Below are 17629 nucleotides of genomic sequence, written 5' to 3'. Positions count from 1 at the left end.
TCATGTTCAACCAAACCATTCTAAAGTAGTTATGAACCAAAAAAGTCCTACTAATCATAGTTTTTCTTAATGACTAACTACATTACTAACAATTCAATCAATATTTTTGTATGTTGTCTATGTTACTGCCTGCTATAAAGAGCTGTGAGCTAGCAGCAGTCTATGTTCCTGCCTGCTATAAAGAGCTATGAGATAGCAGCAGTCTATGTTGCTATAAAAAGCTGTGAGCTGATTGATTGATTGATTGATTGAAAATTGTATTAACAGATTGCAGAATGGGTACAATACAGTACAGCTCAATACACACAATTGTTAAGGGGATGCAGACCAGAGAAAGACTTTCATCTTGTTTACATCAGGGTCCCCCCATTTTCAATTCATCATATTATATGACATACATGACATACAGATAGACAGTACTGCTACATCTATACATTTATGACATACCAGATTTACAAATACAGTACTGCTTTGTGATACAAAAAGAGAGTATATACATTTGATGAAGAAACTGTACATTGTTCGTATACTATTTTTTCCATGACTTTCGAGATGGAGGTAAGAATAGAAACAAGGCGGTAGTTGCCTGGGTCTAATTGATGCCCTTTTTGTGCAGGGGGTTATTCCCTCGCAATTTAAAAGTCTTTGGGTACGTGTCCCTGCTTTATGGAGAGGTTTATTATGTGTGTTGATGACTGGGGTGATGGCGGCTGCTGAGTCTCTGAGGAATTTGGAGGGGATATTGTCATGGCCAGTGGCCTTGTTAGGTTGGAGGGCGCTCAGTTTTTAGAGTACCTCAGCTGTTGTTACCATTTCTAGTTTGAAATCGTCTTTGCGGACCCCTAGGTTATTGTAGTAGGCTATGATGTGTTCTACCCCAAAATGCCCTGAGTGGGAGGGTAGTTTATTTACCAGTTGTTGTGGCTATGTTTGTGAAGAAAATGTTTAAGTAATTGGCCACATCCAGCTTGTCTGTGATGAGCGTGTTGTTTGTCTTTATGTTTATGTTTGAAAATCTGGTTTTAAGTTTTTTTACTGCAGCCTAGTTGATTATTGAGTAATTTCCAAAGTTCACAGGTTTATTTAGCTTTCCTCAGTTTTGTCATTGATGAAATTCTTTTTTGCAGTTATATATCGTATAGCTCCGCTCTGCATCATACTGTAATACGCTTCCATATCAGTATTAGCACTGAATACATTTTCACATGCACCTTTACCACACCTCATCTGTCTGGCCACACCCCCATCCGCTCCTCTACATAAGCAGGGGTGTGGCCATACTAACAGCTCCTTCTTTGTTTTCACCACGGAAAAGTGTCTGTATACACCACTTTGAGACAGCTGAAATATTGAAGAAAGGAATAGGAGCTGCGTTGACATTGTTTCTTGTTTTTTTTTCTCTCTCACCAATTAAGAGAAAAAAGCTAAGTTATAATGTCTTCTTCGGGGGGTTCGAGCGCTTCGCAACGTCACCACTTCACCAAAGGTTCTCCATTGCCCGCCTCCGCCATGCGTCGTGGGGCTGCGCTGACCTCCGCGGTCGTGGCAGTCAGACATACCCGATCGGCGTCCGGTGGAGAGTTTGCCTCTCCGAGGAGCTGTTGAGCCAAGGCCGTCTCCTGTGAGATGGCCTAGTTCCAGCTCTGGTTCCCCCACCGGGGGGGCGGTCGGCCGAAGAACAATATAAAGTCTGTTTAGAATTTGTTTGGATAGCTCATGTATTTTATTTATCTAACTCACTTGGAGTGTGAATGTGATATATCACAAGAAAACTACTCAACATTGACTGTCTATGAGTGAACACAACCGTCTACTCAATTATAAACATTATGTCCTCATTCTCAAACGGACGTACGTCAAAGTTACCAAGGAATTCCTTCATAACTTGATTTACACAAACGTATTCGGCATTCTCGAACAGCTTCGTATTGTAAATTCATTGTAGGATTTATGAACTCGAAAAGGCAGTCGTAAGTCGGACAGACCAGTGTGCGCAGTGTTCTTAAGGGCTAAACCCAATCGCGTGGATTTAGCTATAGTGGAATAGACTGTATTAATATTCCATAATTATACAGTCTTGTTGTGCGATCTTGGTCATCTTCCTCTGTTCATTCGTTACACACGTAGTCTATACAGTACGAGTGCGTGCGTGTGTGCGTGTGTGTGTGTGTGTGTGTGTGTGTGTGGTGTGTGTGTGTGTGTGTGTGTGTGTGTGTGTGTGTGTGTGTGTGTGTGTGTGTGTGTGTGCGCTGAGGCAGGTGGCCAGGAGCGCGCAACAAGACGGTATAAATATGGAATATTAATACAGTCTATTCCACTCTAGCTATAATGTGCTGTATGATGACAATACATCTGAATCTAATCTAATATTGGTCAGTTGCAAATCACTTGAATCACAGATGCAATGCTGACCCTCTAGCTGTTTTGCACACGGCCCTCCCTGGCCTTACACCGGTTCCTGACAGGCAGCGAGCGAGTGAACTGGAGACGAAATTGCGTGCGACACTGTCCTGATATGAGGCGGCGCTTGTCCGAGTGTGTCTGTGTGTGTGTGTACTGGAAGCACACGGGGGCAAAGCAGCCTGCGATTCTTGACCAATAAAAAGTGTTTAGGGGGCGGGACTCGGTCGCGTAATCGCTCAACTAGAGACACAGCGAGCGAATATTTGAGGGGGGAGCGACATCGCCGCTCAGTTCGCTGTCGCTCGCGGCAGGTCAGGATAGTCTGATTGGAACGAATACATTTTAATCATTTTTGCAATCACGCTCGCTCGCGTCGCTCCCTGTCAGGAAGGGGTGTTATAAGGAGCTGGTGGGGCATGTCTGTATGCAAATTCAGGGCCCTCATTCACCAACGTGACTTACGCACAGATATGTGCTTAAGCTGTGCGTACGACCATTTCTAAGCAAAGAGTGGGATTCATCAATTTCAACTTGAACTTGACTTCGTGCTTATATTTACGCACAGCTCGGAGCATGCGTAGCTGACGCCCAGTGGTAGAACATCGTTACTACGGCATAATCGCTCCTCAGTTCTGCATTAGTTTCAAGGCGGAAATAAGCTTCCGTGCATTAGTGTTCAACTTCTGTATGACCCGTAATTCATTATAGTTCATTGTAAAATAGCGACAGTAGTGTAATTATAACAGGCTCACACGCGAACAAGAGGTTGGCCTGCTTGTTTGGCACGGGGGGCAGACGCAAAACACCAACCTCCAAACGCGATTAAATATTGTTTCAAATAAAAAGCAAATTATTTTGTGTGTCATGTTTCCAAATAAGATTGGTCACGAAATGCTTTCTACTTCAATTTGTTGGTTAGAATAGATGACCTCCGTTGAAACTTCACTGAGACTAACAGTCTATTTGTGAGCTCCCGCACAGATGTGATGATTGATTGATTGATTGATTGAAAACTTTATTAACAGATTGCAGAATGGGTACAATACAGTACAGCTCAATACACACAATTGTTAAGGGGATGCAGACCAGAGAAAGACTTTCGTCTTGTTTACATCAGGGTCCCCCATTTTCAATTCATCAGGACATATATGACATACATGACATACAGATAGTCAGTACTGCTACATCTATACATTTATGACATACCAGATTTGCAAATACAGTACTGTTTGTGATACAGAAGGAGTCAGGAAAAGGGAGTATATACATTTGACGTAGAAACTGTACATTGGAGGAGGTTGGGTGGGGGGGGTTGGGTACACTGGGATATTGACAACCATACTGGGTAATCTACATTGGAGGTGGTTGGGGGGGGGGGGGGGGGGCACACTGTATATACAAGCAAAACTGTACATTGAGGGGGGGGGGGGAGACACTGTACAAACAAACAAAATTGTACATTGGACTATTGACAAAACCATACTAGGTAAATGACTGTACATTGGAGGGGGTTGGGTTAGGATATTTACAGGGGCCAGTGTTGAATTGCAGTCTCCCGTAGGTGTCCCTTGAGAGGGGTTTTGAAAGTGGGTAGTGATCCACATTCCTTTACAGCTTTGGGTAGGGCGTTCCACATTGATGTGGCATAATTGCGAAACGTGTTTAGTCCCTTATTTGAGCCGAATCTGGGTTTAACATGATTTGTGGAGCTCCCTCTGGTGTTGTGATCGTGGTATTCACTGACCTTTGGGAAGTATTTTGACATGTACATGGGTACCTTGGTCGTGTAGTGTATCTTGTAGACCAGGCCCATTGCAAGTTGCTGTACTCTGTCGTCTACTCTAAGCCATCCTAGGTTGTCAAAGTGGGCAGGGGTGAGGTGGGTTCTAGGAGTAAGGTCAAGCAGTAGTCTGACCAGTTTGTTTTGAGATGTTTGTAATTTTGTTTTTAGCGCCTTTGAGGTGCTTTGGTACCATGAGGTGCAAGCATAGTCGTAGTACCCCTGAATGAGTGCTCCTGCCAGAGTCTTCAGGGTATTCTTGTTTGCCAGAGAGGAGATCCGGTACAAGAATCGAGTTCGTTGGTTGACTTTTTTTATTACATTGGATGCCATTTTGTCACAGGAGAGATTAGCCTCTAGGATGGAACCCAGGTAGGTAATTTCATCTTTCCTTGTGACAATATTGTCACCCACTGTAACTGAGAAGCCGTCGGTCTTGCTGAGTTTGTTATTTGAACCGAAGAGAATGGACTCTGTTTTGCCCATGTGTAATGATAGTTTGTTATCAGCGAGCCATATGCAGATTCTGCCTAGTTCCGAGCTGAGGGTTTTTTCAACCTGTAACTTGTTCTTGTCAGAGACCAGCAGGGCTGAGTCGTCCGCAAACAGGAACAAGTTGCAGTCACAAGCTGACGACATGTCATTTGCATAAATTAGGAACAGTAGCGGTCCTAGTATGCTTCCTTGTGGAACACCACAGCTCACTGTGAGGGGGGGGGATAGGGTACCGTTTACCTCCACCATCTGTTCCCTCCCCTCAAGGTAGGATTGCATCCAGCTCACTGATAGACTATCAAAACCAATTGCTTTTAGCTTGTCAATCAGAATGGAGTGATTGACCGTGTCAAAGGCCTTTTGTAGGTCCAGCATGACCATGCCGCAGTATTTGCCTGCGTCCACCTCTTGTTTGATGTGGTCATTCAAATAGAGAAGGCATGTGTCAGTGGAGTGGGATGTTCTGAAGCCAGATTGGAATTCGTAGATTCGATTTTCTTCCGCTAGGTACTTTTCGACCTGTTCGTAGACTATTTTTTCCATGACTTTCGAGATGGAGGTGAGAATAGAAACAGGGCGGTAGTTGCCTGGGTCTAATTTGCTGCCCTTTTTGTGCAGAGGGGTCACCCTCGCAATTTTGAAGTCCTTGGGGACGTGTCCCTGTTTTATGGAGAGGTTTATTATGTGTGTGATGATTGGGGTGATGGCGGCTGCTGAGTCTCTGAGGAATTTGGAAGGGATGTTGTCGTGGCCAGTGGCCTTGTTAGGTTGGAGGGCGCTCAGTTTATTGAGTACCTCATCTGTTGTTACCATTTCCAGCTTGAAGTCGTCCTTGCGGACCCCTAGGTTTTTGTAGTAAGCTACTATGTGTTCTACCCCATAAAGCCCTGAGTGGGAGGGTAGTTTGTTTACCAGTGTTGTGGCTATGTTTGTGAAGAAAATGTTTAAGTAATTGGCTACATCCAGCTTGTCTGTGATGAGCGTGTTGTCCGTTTTTATGTTTATGTTTGAGAATCTGGTTTTAAGTTTTTTACTGCATCCTAGTTGATTATTGAGTAATTTCCAAAGTTCACGTGGTTTGTTTTTGTTTTCCTCAGTTTTGTCATTGATGAAATTCTTTTTTGCAGTTTTGATCATGGAGTTTACGTCGTTTCTTATATGATAATTATATGATAATAATAATAACAATAATAATAATAGCTTCATTTTATATAGCGCCTTTCAAGAGACCCAAGGTCGCTTTACATAGATAGGGGGGGGGGAATAACAAAGTAACAAACATAGTGGACAGACACACAACATATAAATATGATGATGGAATTCATTCAAGATCCTCTCCACCCTCGGGTCTTTGCCACCGGCACGGTCCATCGTGATATTGGAGATGGATCGAGCAATAGACTGTTACTGTAGCTGTCAAAGCTCCATCACAAATGCAGTTATGTGAATAGAAAGGGATTCCACTCAGTCAATGTTGCGATGCGCATTTGCCTGATACATGTTGTTGCTGCATGCCGGGAGGAAGGCGATGCTGAATGTTTTCAATTCATTAAATAAAACGGATACTTTTTGAAAGGGTTTACTGACTGTCATACAAATAATCAACCAACTACATACTGTAACTTTTCAGCGCACGTTCTTATTTACATTGTGACAACAGCCTTGTGAGTTCCCGCAGTGACCCGCACACAGACATGATGGAATTCAAGTTCATGTTTGTATTGATCACATATAGGCAGGCTACACATGGCGTATAGGCTACATCATTGGCAGTGAGATTCATTGTTCTTGTATATGCTCTCGTATTATTGTTTATATAGGCTACCCAATACTGACATCAAAATAGATTGTATGCCTCTAGAAATCATATGCAGCAGGTAGAAAATTGACGGAAAATCCGTTGCGATTTGGAATAAAATTGAGGAGAACTTTAATCCCTGGGTATTAATCAAACAAAACGGAAAAAGGCAGTCATATTCCAGCACGGTCTTTATTAGTGTTTGCGCTGCCCAGGCAGCAATGGTTAATAGTAGATATCATATCCGACATCACCGTACGTGTACACGTCTGTCAGCCTGTCTCATAACACGCTTCCCTCGGTTTAGTCCATTCTTCCACATTTCATGGGGGTGTCCATTACCGTATATGGTTAATCGGGGCGGTTTTGGTATGCAAATACGTGAAAGTGTGCACGAGCCTTGGCGCAGGGCCAAGGTGATATTTATCATGACAGGTGTGCGTAGAACCTGCGTACGCACGTGTGGTAAATCCCGTTTATTTTGTGCGTGCACTCATTCTAAATTCTGTGCTTACGTGTGGAAATAGAACATTTTCTACGTCAAGTTGATGAATGAGGGCCCAGGTGTACGAGAATGCGCTTTAAGTTTAAGAGATGTTTCTCATTCATGAGAATCCAGCTGTGTTGATTCTGGCCACCTACGAAGACCGTTTCACGTGTTCAGGAATAAATACATTAGTTAGTATGACATTTTTACCAAGATATTTACAAAAGTACTTACAAACATGTTTGAGAATGAGGACCAATGTCTCTAATGCTGCCCCCCCCCCCCCCCCCCCCCCAACTTTCATCCCCTACTCCCCCCCTCCCACCTTCCCTCCTCTCCCCTCCTCTCCTCTCCCCTCCTCTCCTCTCCTCCTCACCGTGACAGGTGCTGACGGCAAAGCCGATGCGCTTCCTCTCGCGGTCGAAGACCACATAGAAGCCCTCCATGATGACGGCTCCCATGACCGTCCCTGTACTGGACTGAGACACAGCAAACTTATAGCAGTCCTCTTGGGCCGAAGCCACGTCTTCTACAGGCCGCAAGTACTGCTGCAGGAGGGGCAGACAGAGACAGGGGAGTGGGGTGAAACAGTAGGCTGCTGTGAGGCAGGGAGAGAGAGGATGTGAGGGAGAGTGTTTGTATGCAGTTCTTTTAAAAGTAGAAATACTCAGATAAACGAGTATTCTGGTCAAAGTAAAAGTCCTCCATTCAAATTCTACCTAAGTAAAAGTAGAGAAGTATTTGCTATTGGATGTATATAAGTATCTAAAGTAAAAGTATGCATTCTACATGATGTTTGTGTATTCCAGTGCTTTGGAGCATTCAACCCTCAATTCATTGGGTCTCATGCACCAATGGACTTACGACAAAAGTTAAGAGCAAATTTCATTGTAGCTCCACTTATGACCTTTTCGGGCAGATTTTGTCATTCACGAACGGTTCCTTCTCGGGATTCTCTCGTAGCTAAGAGCAGGATTTACGAGCACGGAAGAGCAGTCATAAGTGGGACAGACTGGTGTGCGCCATTTTCTTAAGGGCTTTATTTGGGAGGAATCATGGTGATTGCGTTCAGGTCGATTCTACAGACATCCTCGGAATTAAATAATTATAATAATAATAAATACGACAATATTTGTATGATAAAAAATTACATTTACAGTCATGCCTCAACGACGCATCGTGATGTCTGAAAATAAATAAAAGCACTACACCAACACTGCAAATGACAGTGAATAAATAAATCAATAAATCAATAAATAAGAACTAAACCCACTCTGAGCGGATCTCGACCTGTCTGTCCGACATCTCCGCCTGGATGACGACCAACCACCTCAAACTGAACCTAAGCAAAACAGAATTGCTCCACCTGCCGGCCAAATCCTCCCCCCTGATCGACCTTTCCATCACAGTCGAGAATGCAGCTGTGACCATGTCCCCGACCGCCAAGAACCTTGGTGTTGTCCTCGACGACCAGTTGAACTTCTCCGCTCACATCGCAGCGACAACCAGAACCTGCAGATTCCTCCTGAGCAACATCAGAAGGATCCGCCCCTTCCTGACAAAAGAAGCCACCCAACTCCTCGTCCAATCAACAGTCATCTCCCGCCTCGACTACTGCAACGCACTGCTCGCTGGCCTCCCGGCCACTGCCACCAAGCCTCATTAACTCATTCAGAATGCAGCGGCCCGCCAGATCTCAAACCTACCGAAGTCAGCCCATGTCACCCCACTTCTTAGGGACCTGCACTGGCTCCCCATTGCTGCACGAATCCGCTTCAAGGCCCTCGACCTGGCATACCGTGCAGCAAAGGGAACCGCTCCTGCCTACCTCCGGTCTGTTATGGTTTGTCAACAACCCCAATAGCACGGCACAGACAGGTAGTTCAGAGTTAGCCAAAAACCAGGGCGTATTTATTTACAAAACAGAAATGAGCGAAAACAACTAAAGCACAAAGGGAGAATGTTCTTGGCAGAGTTGTCTGCAGCTCTGCAGCTCGTCTTCAGAGCAGAGACGGCACTGTCGCGTTGCGCCTCTGACTCTGCGGCTCTGCAGCTACTTGACGATCCACTCGGGAAACAGAGAGAGAGATAATGTCAACAAGACGAGCGAACGGAATACAATGCAGTCCAGAATTGTTTAGCTGAGTCAGTAAAAACAACAAGCGGCTCCTCTTCAGTGTTACCCAAACACACAAAAAACAGAAAGGTCCCGAGTCCAGGAAAATGCGAGAAAAACAGAGTATCCAAAAAAAGTACGTTCCAAAACTCACCAAGGCGCAATTGCGCAAAGCGGTCTACGAGGCAGAGATCCAACGGATGGCAGAGCAAAGCAACAGCGGCGACTTCCATAGACGTCCTGGAGAGAAAAAGACGAGGTACAAAATGGGAGGAAACAAGCAGCAGCCAGTGGTAATCCAAAACGACCCGACACAGAACGTTAGGAACACCAGAGTATATAAGGGCTCCACCGAGCTGATTAGAACTCACTTCAGGTGCGCAAAGGTAATTGGTACCTTGAAGCGTGCGGAATCGGACCAATCCTCACAGTACCCCCCCCTCCACGGGAGCCACCCGGCGACCCGCCCGGCCGCGGCTTCCCCGGATGGGACCGATGGAAGTCGGTGACCAGGGCGGGGTCCATGATGAGCTGGCGGGAGACCCAGCTCCGTTCCTCCGGACCGCATCCCTCCCAGTCCACCAGGTACTGGAACCCCCGTCCCCGCCGTCGGACGTCCATGAGCTGACGGACCTTCCACTGGGGGTGTCCGTCCACCATCTCGGGAGGAGGCGGATCTGGAGCAGGAGGCATCAGGGGACTGAGAGAGACAGGTTTAACCTGGGACACATGGAAAACGGGGTGAATGCGCATGGACGCAGGAAGCTTAAGACTCACCGCCGCGGGACTGAGCACATTCTGGATCTCAAAAGGGCAGACGAACCGGGGGTTAAGCTTCTTGGCCGAGGATCGAAGCGGAAGATCCTTGGCAGACAACCATACCCTCTGCCCAGGGTGGTACGTCGGCGCAGGGATCCGGCGTCGGTCAGCTCCATGACTGGCGCGCTCCGATGACCGGAGCAGCGCAGTCCTGGTGATCTCCCAGACCTGACGACACCGGTCGAGATGATCCTGCACGGAGGGAACTGCCACTTCCGACTCCTGTGCAGGGAAAAGAGGGGGTTGGTAGCCCAGGGATACCTCGAATGGTGAGAGGCCGGTGGCGGAACTGACCAGGGAGTTGATGGCGTACTCGACCCAGGGAAGGAACCGGCTCCAGGAAGCGGGTCTCTCAGCGGCAACACAACGGAGAGCAGACTCCACGCTCTGGTTCATCCTCTCTGTTTGTCCGTTGGTCTGGGGATGATAACCAGACGAAAGACTGACAGTTGCCCCCAATCCCTTGCAAAAGGCCCGCCATACCTGGGAAGTGAACTGGGGACCCCGGTTTGAGACGACGTCCTGGGGGAAACCATGGAGGCGGAACACGTGGCTTGTCAGGAGGTCCGCTGTCTCGGAAGCTGAGGGAAGCTTGGGAAGGGCCACGAGGTGAACCCCCTTGCTGAACCGATCCACCACAGTCAAAAGGCATGTGTTTCCCTGGGACGATGGAAGACCCGTGACAAAGTCCAACGCCACATGGGACCAAGGGCGGCTCGGAATGGGAAGTGGCTGTAAAAGCCCGGAGGGTGCCTGGTGGGAGGCCTTGCTGCGGGCGCAGACCGTGCAGGCCAGAACAAACTCCTTGACGTCGTTCCTCATGGTGGGCCACCAGAATCGACGAGCCAGGAAGGAGAACGTGCGATGAACGCCGGGGTGACAGGCAAACCGGCTGGTATGGCCCCATTGGAGAACCCGGGACCGGACTGAGTCGGGGACGAAGAGGCGACGAACGGGTACGTTGCTGGGAGCGGGATGGAAACGTAGGGCACGCCTGACCACGGTTTCGATGCCCAAGGTGACCACTCCCACCACCCTGGCCTCTGGGAGGATGGGAGTCGGATCCTCAGTGGTTGGAGCCCCCTTGGAGTGTAACCGGGACAGAGAGTCGGCCTTCGTGTTGCGGGACCCAGGGCGAAAGGTCAGCGAGAAGTCGAACCGACTGAGGAAGCTGGCCCACCTTGCCTGCCGGCCGTTGAGGCGCTTGGATGCACGGATGTACGTCAAGTTCTTATGGTCCGTCCAAATGGTGAACGGTTCCTCGGCCCCCTCCAGCCAATGACGCCACTCCTCCAAGGCAGCCACTACCGCCAGCAGCTCCCGGTTGCCAATGTCATAGTTCCTCTCGGCAGGAAGGAAACGACGTGAGTAGAAAGCGCACGGATGGACCTTCTGGTCCGTCGCCGACTGCTGAGACAAGATAGCCCCTAGTCCAGTATCCGAGGCGTCCACCTCCACAATGAACTGCCTCTTGGGGTCTGGGTGGAGCAAGACCGGGGCGGTGGTGAACCTCTTCTTGAGGGAACGGAACGCAGCGCAGGCCGCTGGAGACCAGTCAAACGGCAGGGAGGGAGAGGTCAGCCTGGTAAGTGGTTCCGCCACCTGGCTGTAGTTCCAGATGAATCTCCTGTAGAAGTTTGCGAACCCGAGGAAGCTCTGTAGCTCCTTCCGAGAGGTGGGTTCCGGCCAGGAAAAACGGCTCACCAGGATCTCTCGGGGTCCCGGCGAGCCTGGTCTTTTGGCCGGGTAGGGCAATGGGAGATACGGTGTCCATCCCGGCCGCAGTAGAGGCAAAGGCCGGACCTGAGCCTGGACTCCCGTTCAGCCTGGCTAAGGTGTGTGCGTCCCAGCTGCATGGGTTCCTCCTCGGTCACAGACCGGGAGGGGAAAGGACCACCAGTCGCAGAGGGGGCAGGATGGACAGCAGTACTGTCACGAGTACGGGGGGTCTGGGGAACGTCTGGGGGTCCCAGTCGGGCTCTCTCACGCCTTCTCTCCCGGAGGCGTCCGTCGATGCGAATAGCGAGGCTGATTAGGCCCTCGAGAGAATCGGGCTCCTCTCGGGTCGCGAGCTGGTCCCTTACAGCGTCGTTGAGCCCCCTCAGGAAGGTGAGATGAAGCGCCCGATCGTTCCAACCGCTCTCGGTTGCGGCCAGTCTGAACTCCAGCGCGTAGTCAGTGACACTGCCACTGCCCTGCCGGAAGGTGCCCAACCGAGCTCCTGGGTCCTGGCCACGAGCTGGGTGGTGGAAAACCCTTCGGAGCTCTGCCACGAAGTCTGGGTAGGAGAAACAAAAATCAGCCCTCATAGACCAGGAAGCAGTAACCCACTGTGCTGCTCGGCCTGTGAGCAGGTTAGTCATGTAAGCTACTCGGGCTCCCTCTGACGTAAATCGGCTGGGTTGATGAAGGAAAACCAACTCACATTGCATGATGAATGTGGCACAATCCTCGAAGTTACCGTCGAACAAACGTGGTTCGGAGAGACGGGGCTCCCGAGGTGCGAGGTCGGGAGGTACGGGGTCTGTCGCGGCTGCGGGTGGTGATCTGGCTGGGACTCCTGGGACAGGTGGGGTTAAAAGCAGGGTGTTAAATGCTGCACTGAGAGCCTGTAGCTGGTGCAGAATATCAGCCTGCTGATTACCCTGGGTTGTCTGCTGGGTGGCCAGAGTGTTAAGAGACTCCTGAATAGGCTGGACCTGGGCCCGGAGGTCCTGTACAGCAGCCGCAGCCGCACCTAACTGTTGGGTGTGGTCGTTGGTCAACTCGATCTGGACCGCCAACGCTGCCCTAACTCTGTCTGTGTCGGCTGGGGTTGACATGGTCGGGTCGTAATGTTATGGTTTGTCAACAACCCCAATAGCACGGCACAGACAGGTAGTTCAGAGTTAGCCAAAAACCAGGGCGTATTTATTTACAAAACAGAAATGAGCGAAAACAACTAAAGCACAAAGGGAGAATGTTCTTGGCAGAGTTGTCTGCGGCTCTGCAGCTCGTCTTCAGAGCAGAGACGGCACTGTGGCGTTGCGCCTCTGACTCTGCGGCTCTGCAGCTACTTGACGATCCACTCGGGAAACAGAGAGAGAGATAATGTCAACAAGACGAGCGAACGGAATACAATGCAGTCCAGAATTGTTTAGCTGAGTCAGTAACAACAACAAGCGGCTCCTCTTCAGTGTTACCCAAACACACAAAAAACAGAAAGGTCCCGAGTCCATGAAAATGCGAGAAAAACAGAGTATCCAAAAAAAGTACGTTCCAAAACTCACCAAGGCGCAATTGCGCAAAGCGGTCTACGAGGCAGAGATCAAACGGATGGCAGAGCAAAGCCATAGACGTCCTGGAGAGAAAAAGACGAGGTACAACACGGGAAGAAACAAGCAGCAGCCAGTGGTAATCCAAAATGACCCGACACAGAACGTTAGGAACACCAGAGTATATAAGGGCTCCACCGAGCTGATTAGAACTCACTTCAGGTGCGCGAAGGTAATTGGTACCTTGAAGCGTGCGGAATCGGACCAATCCTCACACGGTCAATGGTCTCTAACTACACACCCTCAAGACCCCTACGCTGCATCTTCTGGCCGTCTCAGACCCACTCCTATCCGAGCTCCGGGAGGGTCATCAAGGAGAAGCCGCCTTTTCTCAATCCTTGCCCCACAATGGTGGAATGAACCCCAGTTAGGACAGCCAAAACCTGTCCAATCTTTCGCCGTCGACTAAAGACGCACTTCTTCAACCATTATCTGAAAAAAATAAACTCTAACCCTAACTAACCTTACTGTCATGCACTTGTCCTAATAAACTAACCTATACTGTAGCACTCAACACTTTGATGAAAATTGTTACTCAGCTGATAGAATTGTGCCCTTCCTGATGACTTGTCGTACAGAACTTGTAAGTCGCTTTGGATAAAAGCGTCAGCTAAATGATTAAATGTAAATGTAAATGTGGTCCAGTTATGCTGCTCTGATTAAAGGTTATGTTAAAGTGGTATGTGGTCCAGTTATGCGGCTCTGATTAAAGGTTATGTTAAAGTGGTATGTGGTCCAGTTATGCTGCTCTGATTAAAGGTTATGTTAAAGTGGTATGTGGTCCAGTTATGCAGCTCTGATTAAAGGTTATGTTAAAGCGGTATGTGGTCCAGTTATGCTGCTCTGATTACACCCTCTTGAAGTTGGCAGGCTTCAAATGTGAAAGTATATAATCTTCATACATTTTTGCCATGTTTTCTATGTAAAATCTTTTTCTTCAAAGTAACTAGTAACTGATGGGTTCAGATAAATGTAGTGGAGTCAAAAGTACAATATTTCCTTTGAAATGTAGCCGAGTAAAAGTATAAAGTTCCCTCAAATGAACATACTTACGTGAAGTACAAGTACTGTAGTTTGAAATTGAAGTACACTACTTGAGTAAAATACTTTCCACCACTGGAAATAAGCATGCAAAACAGAAGTATGTAGCATTTTTCTAAAGCTCTTTCTTATTTTCTTATTTCTCTGTCTTATCTTCACCAAGGCCACTGGCCTCTCACCAGAGTTCTAAGTTGAAGCCACACATCCTTCTTTGACTATAGACTTCATTCATTCCATTATCTCTAAAAGGTCTCTCACAGCCAGAATGAATAAAACCCAGTGAACAGATTTTCAGAGTCATTGCTAGGCTTTGATCTATTGAAAAGCTTTCATTACAATGCGATAGCAGTCCTCGGGTTATAGATCAAGTTCAGCATGGAGGCAGAGGGGCATAGCTGTCCAAAAGAATAAATAGAAAAAATACATTTAGAAAGATATGCTTGGTTACAGGCAGCCAAGATAAGAAACCAAGAGAACATGTTTCATGGAGGATGTAAAAAGTGAACTGTGTGATATGGAAGGATACGCTGAAGTTGTGGCTAGCTGTTATAGTCGTTTTTAATGTCTTTGGATCGGACAGGTAAGAGTTGTATAATAACAATTGCTCTCCTAAGGTACTTGTACAATAATTCAATGGCTTTGTATCCGCATATATCATAGTTAAATGATGAGTTAAAAGCAGAAGCAATGAGTGGAGCTGCCATTGTGATTACATTGTGAAAGAACATTTTACCTCGCTGCCTACAGTATGCCTGATTTTTTAGGTGTTTTTTGTGAGAGCGAATGTTCGGAGCTTCGTTCAGAAACACCAACAAATGTCTGACCCCTTAAAAATGGCATTCAGGCACCAGCCCTAATCTCCCTGTGTCTCACCAGCTGTCTTCAATCAGTCATCACTCCCTTTAGTATTTATCTCGTCTTCCCCAGTTACTACTTGTACTAGTGTAGTCAGCCATCCTTCCCCACGGTTATTCTGTATCTGCCTGCCTGCTTCAAACCATTGGGTTCTCCTCGTCATCTGTCTCCTGTCTGAATTTGGGTCCACATTCGTGCCTGGTTGTTACGCAATAGTTTTCCCTCCCAATGGCTTCCCTACAACTGGGTGGTAGATCACTTGTATAACCCACCACCGGCTCTATGACAAGGCCAATAGATCATCAGGTTGAGACATCAAATTTGACAACATTTTGGATGTTCAGCGACTATGAGACCACTACTGTGATACAGTGCTTATTCTGGATGAAGTCGGCTGGATGTACTACCTATTGCTGCAAACTATCTCATAGCAGTGGCGGCTCGCCACTAGGGGCGCTCGGGCGCCGCCCCCCCTGGTTAAAAGAGAGAAGAACAAGAAATGTTTTTTTTGTTTTTTATTTTATAGCCCTATAAATAATATAAACATGTTTAAAATGAATAATATTTACTCATTTTAAGTATGTTTGTGTTTCCAATGCACAATATAATGTTAATATATCAAATAAAAATAATAGTTTTCCTGAACAGGAAGTGACTCACTGTCGCATAGCCGCATTTCTCCTAGCCGTATTTCTCTCGGCCCGGGCTAGACGCAATAGCGCTCTGAGTGCGCGTCACTGTTTCATCGCTGTATCGGTCGCAGCCAATCAGTGCGTAACGCGCTGTGCGTTGAAATATGATGTTTATGATGGAAGCCGGGCGCGATTTGAAGCGGTCTAGTCAAGCAGCCTTAGCAGCGTCTAGAATTTTCGTAGCCGCATTTCGCGGAGACGCTCTCTGATTGGCCGACGTCAGTTTCTGTTGTAGCTGTTGTGTAACTTGTGTTGTTGTGATCATGCAGCTATTTGTCTTAGAGCGTGACGGCAAGTTCTTTCGACGGTTAAGCTTAGGCACTCTTTTAAAGTTGGTTAAGGTTAGAGTTTGTCTTAGAGCAGTCTGTTCGACACGGAAATGGGCAAAGACATCATCACAGTACTTGTGTTGTGTGGTGCTAACACTTCGCTAACAACAAGCTATATGGCGGATGCAGTCTGGACAGTGGTCTGGATATACATCAACAGTCTGGGACAGTGGATTATACACTTTATCAAGCCCTCCTGCCCTGGACGTTTCGACTAAACAGTGAGTCTCTCTCTCTCTCTCGCTCTCTCTCTCTCTCGCTCTCTCAACACAGCGATGCTTCCTGTGTCTCCGAGAAATGCGGCTACGGAAAGTATTGACAGTGCTTGGCTTGCTGAGATGATAATAGCGATTCAAAACGCGCTGCTGTGTTGTGAACTATAACATTATTTTAGCTGCTGCTGATGCATAATGGATGAATGAATGAATGAATGGTGAGTTGTTTAAAATGACAACATATACATGTGTTAATTATTTTATTGGATTGATCCGAGAGACAGAGAGAGAGATTGCTCCAGAGCATTTATTAATGTTACATTTTCAACTCGACCTAACGTGAACCCCCTGCGACCACCCAACAGTAGATAGTACGGGCCGCTACTGTCTCATAGACCCAGGATCTCACTCACTCTCTTGTTCACTTCTGCAACAAGTCACAACTAAACCTTTGTGATTCACAGACCTTGACAGGATGTTGGCAAACAGGAGGTATGTAGTGTATCTTGTATATTTACTGCATATATATACCATATATATTCTTACTGTATATATATATCCATATATATCTGTCTGAATATAACTGCATATAATCCTTTTTATCTATATCTGTACATATCCCTTACCTACTCTTACTAGTTACGTATGACTTACTACCATAGTGTCTTTATACCTGTATCACTGTACATATTAATACTACAACTATGTACATACATCTGATTAGCACTATACGCTGTAGTACTCAATTATATATTTTATACCCAGTTTAATCACCTGTACATTGTATATTACTATTGCACAATTACATTAGCACTCTGGTTGGATGCCAAACCTATTTCCGTTGTACTATGTATAATGACAATACATTCTAATCTAATCTAATCCAATCATGTTACCTGCGGCAGGATGGAGATCCTGAAGGACTGGTTACGGCTCTCGCTCATCAGATAGAGGGAGATGTTACCTGCGGCAGGATGGAGATCCTGAAGGACTGGTTCCGGCTCTCGCTCATCAGATAGAGGGAGATGTTACCTGCGGCAGGATGGAGATCCTGAAGGACTGGTTCCGGCACTCGCTCATCAGATAGAGGGAGATGTTACCTGCGGCAGGATGGAGATCCTGAAGGACTGGTTCCGGCTCTCGCTCATCAGATAGAGGGAGATGTTACCTGCGGCAGGATGGAGATCCTGAAGGACTGGTTCCGGCACTCGCTCATCAGATAGAGGGAGATGTTACCTGCGGCAGGATGGAGATCCTGAAGGACTGGTTCCGGCTCTCGCTCATC

General features: G+C 47.2%; 1 protein-coding gene across 1 annotated transcript in view; it reads right to left on the bottom strand.

Moving 5' to 3' along the window:
* Window positions 1-7339: 7339 nt before the first annotated feature.
* Window positions 7340-17629, bottom strand: part of bace1 (beta-secretase 1) — a gene marked incomplete at its 3' end in the record, with an annotated part of 20761 nt that continues 10471 nt past the window's right edge. The window contains exon 7 of the mRNA XM_084339191.1: window positions 7340-7511. Coding sequence (XP_084195317.1) covers window positions 7340-7511 — 172 coding nt within the window. The remainder of the gene's footprint in view (window positions 7512-17629) is intronic.

The sequence above is a fragment of the Notolepis coatsorum genome (genome assembly GCF_963971535.1).
Source record: "Notolepis coatsorum genome assembly, contig: SCAFFOLD_1337, whole genome shotgun sequence".
NCBI classification, from domain to species: Eukaryota; Metazoa; Chordata; class Actinopteri; order Aulopiformes; family Paralepididae; genus Notolepis; species Notolepis coatsorum.
The sequence above is the reverse complement of the archived record's forward strand: the minus strand, read 5'-3'. Positions and strand labels throughout refer to the sequence as shown.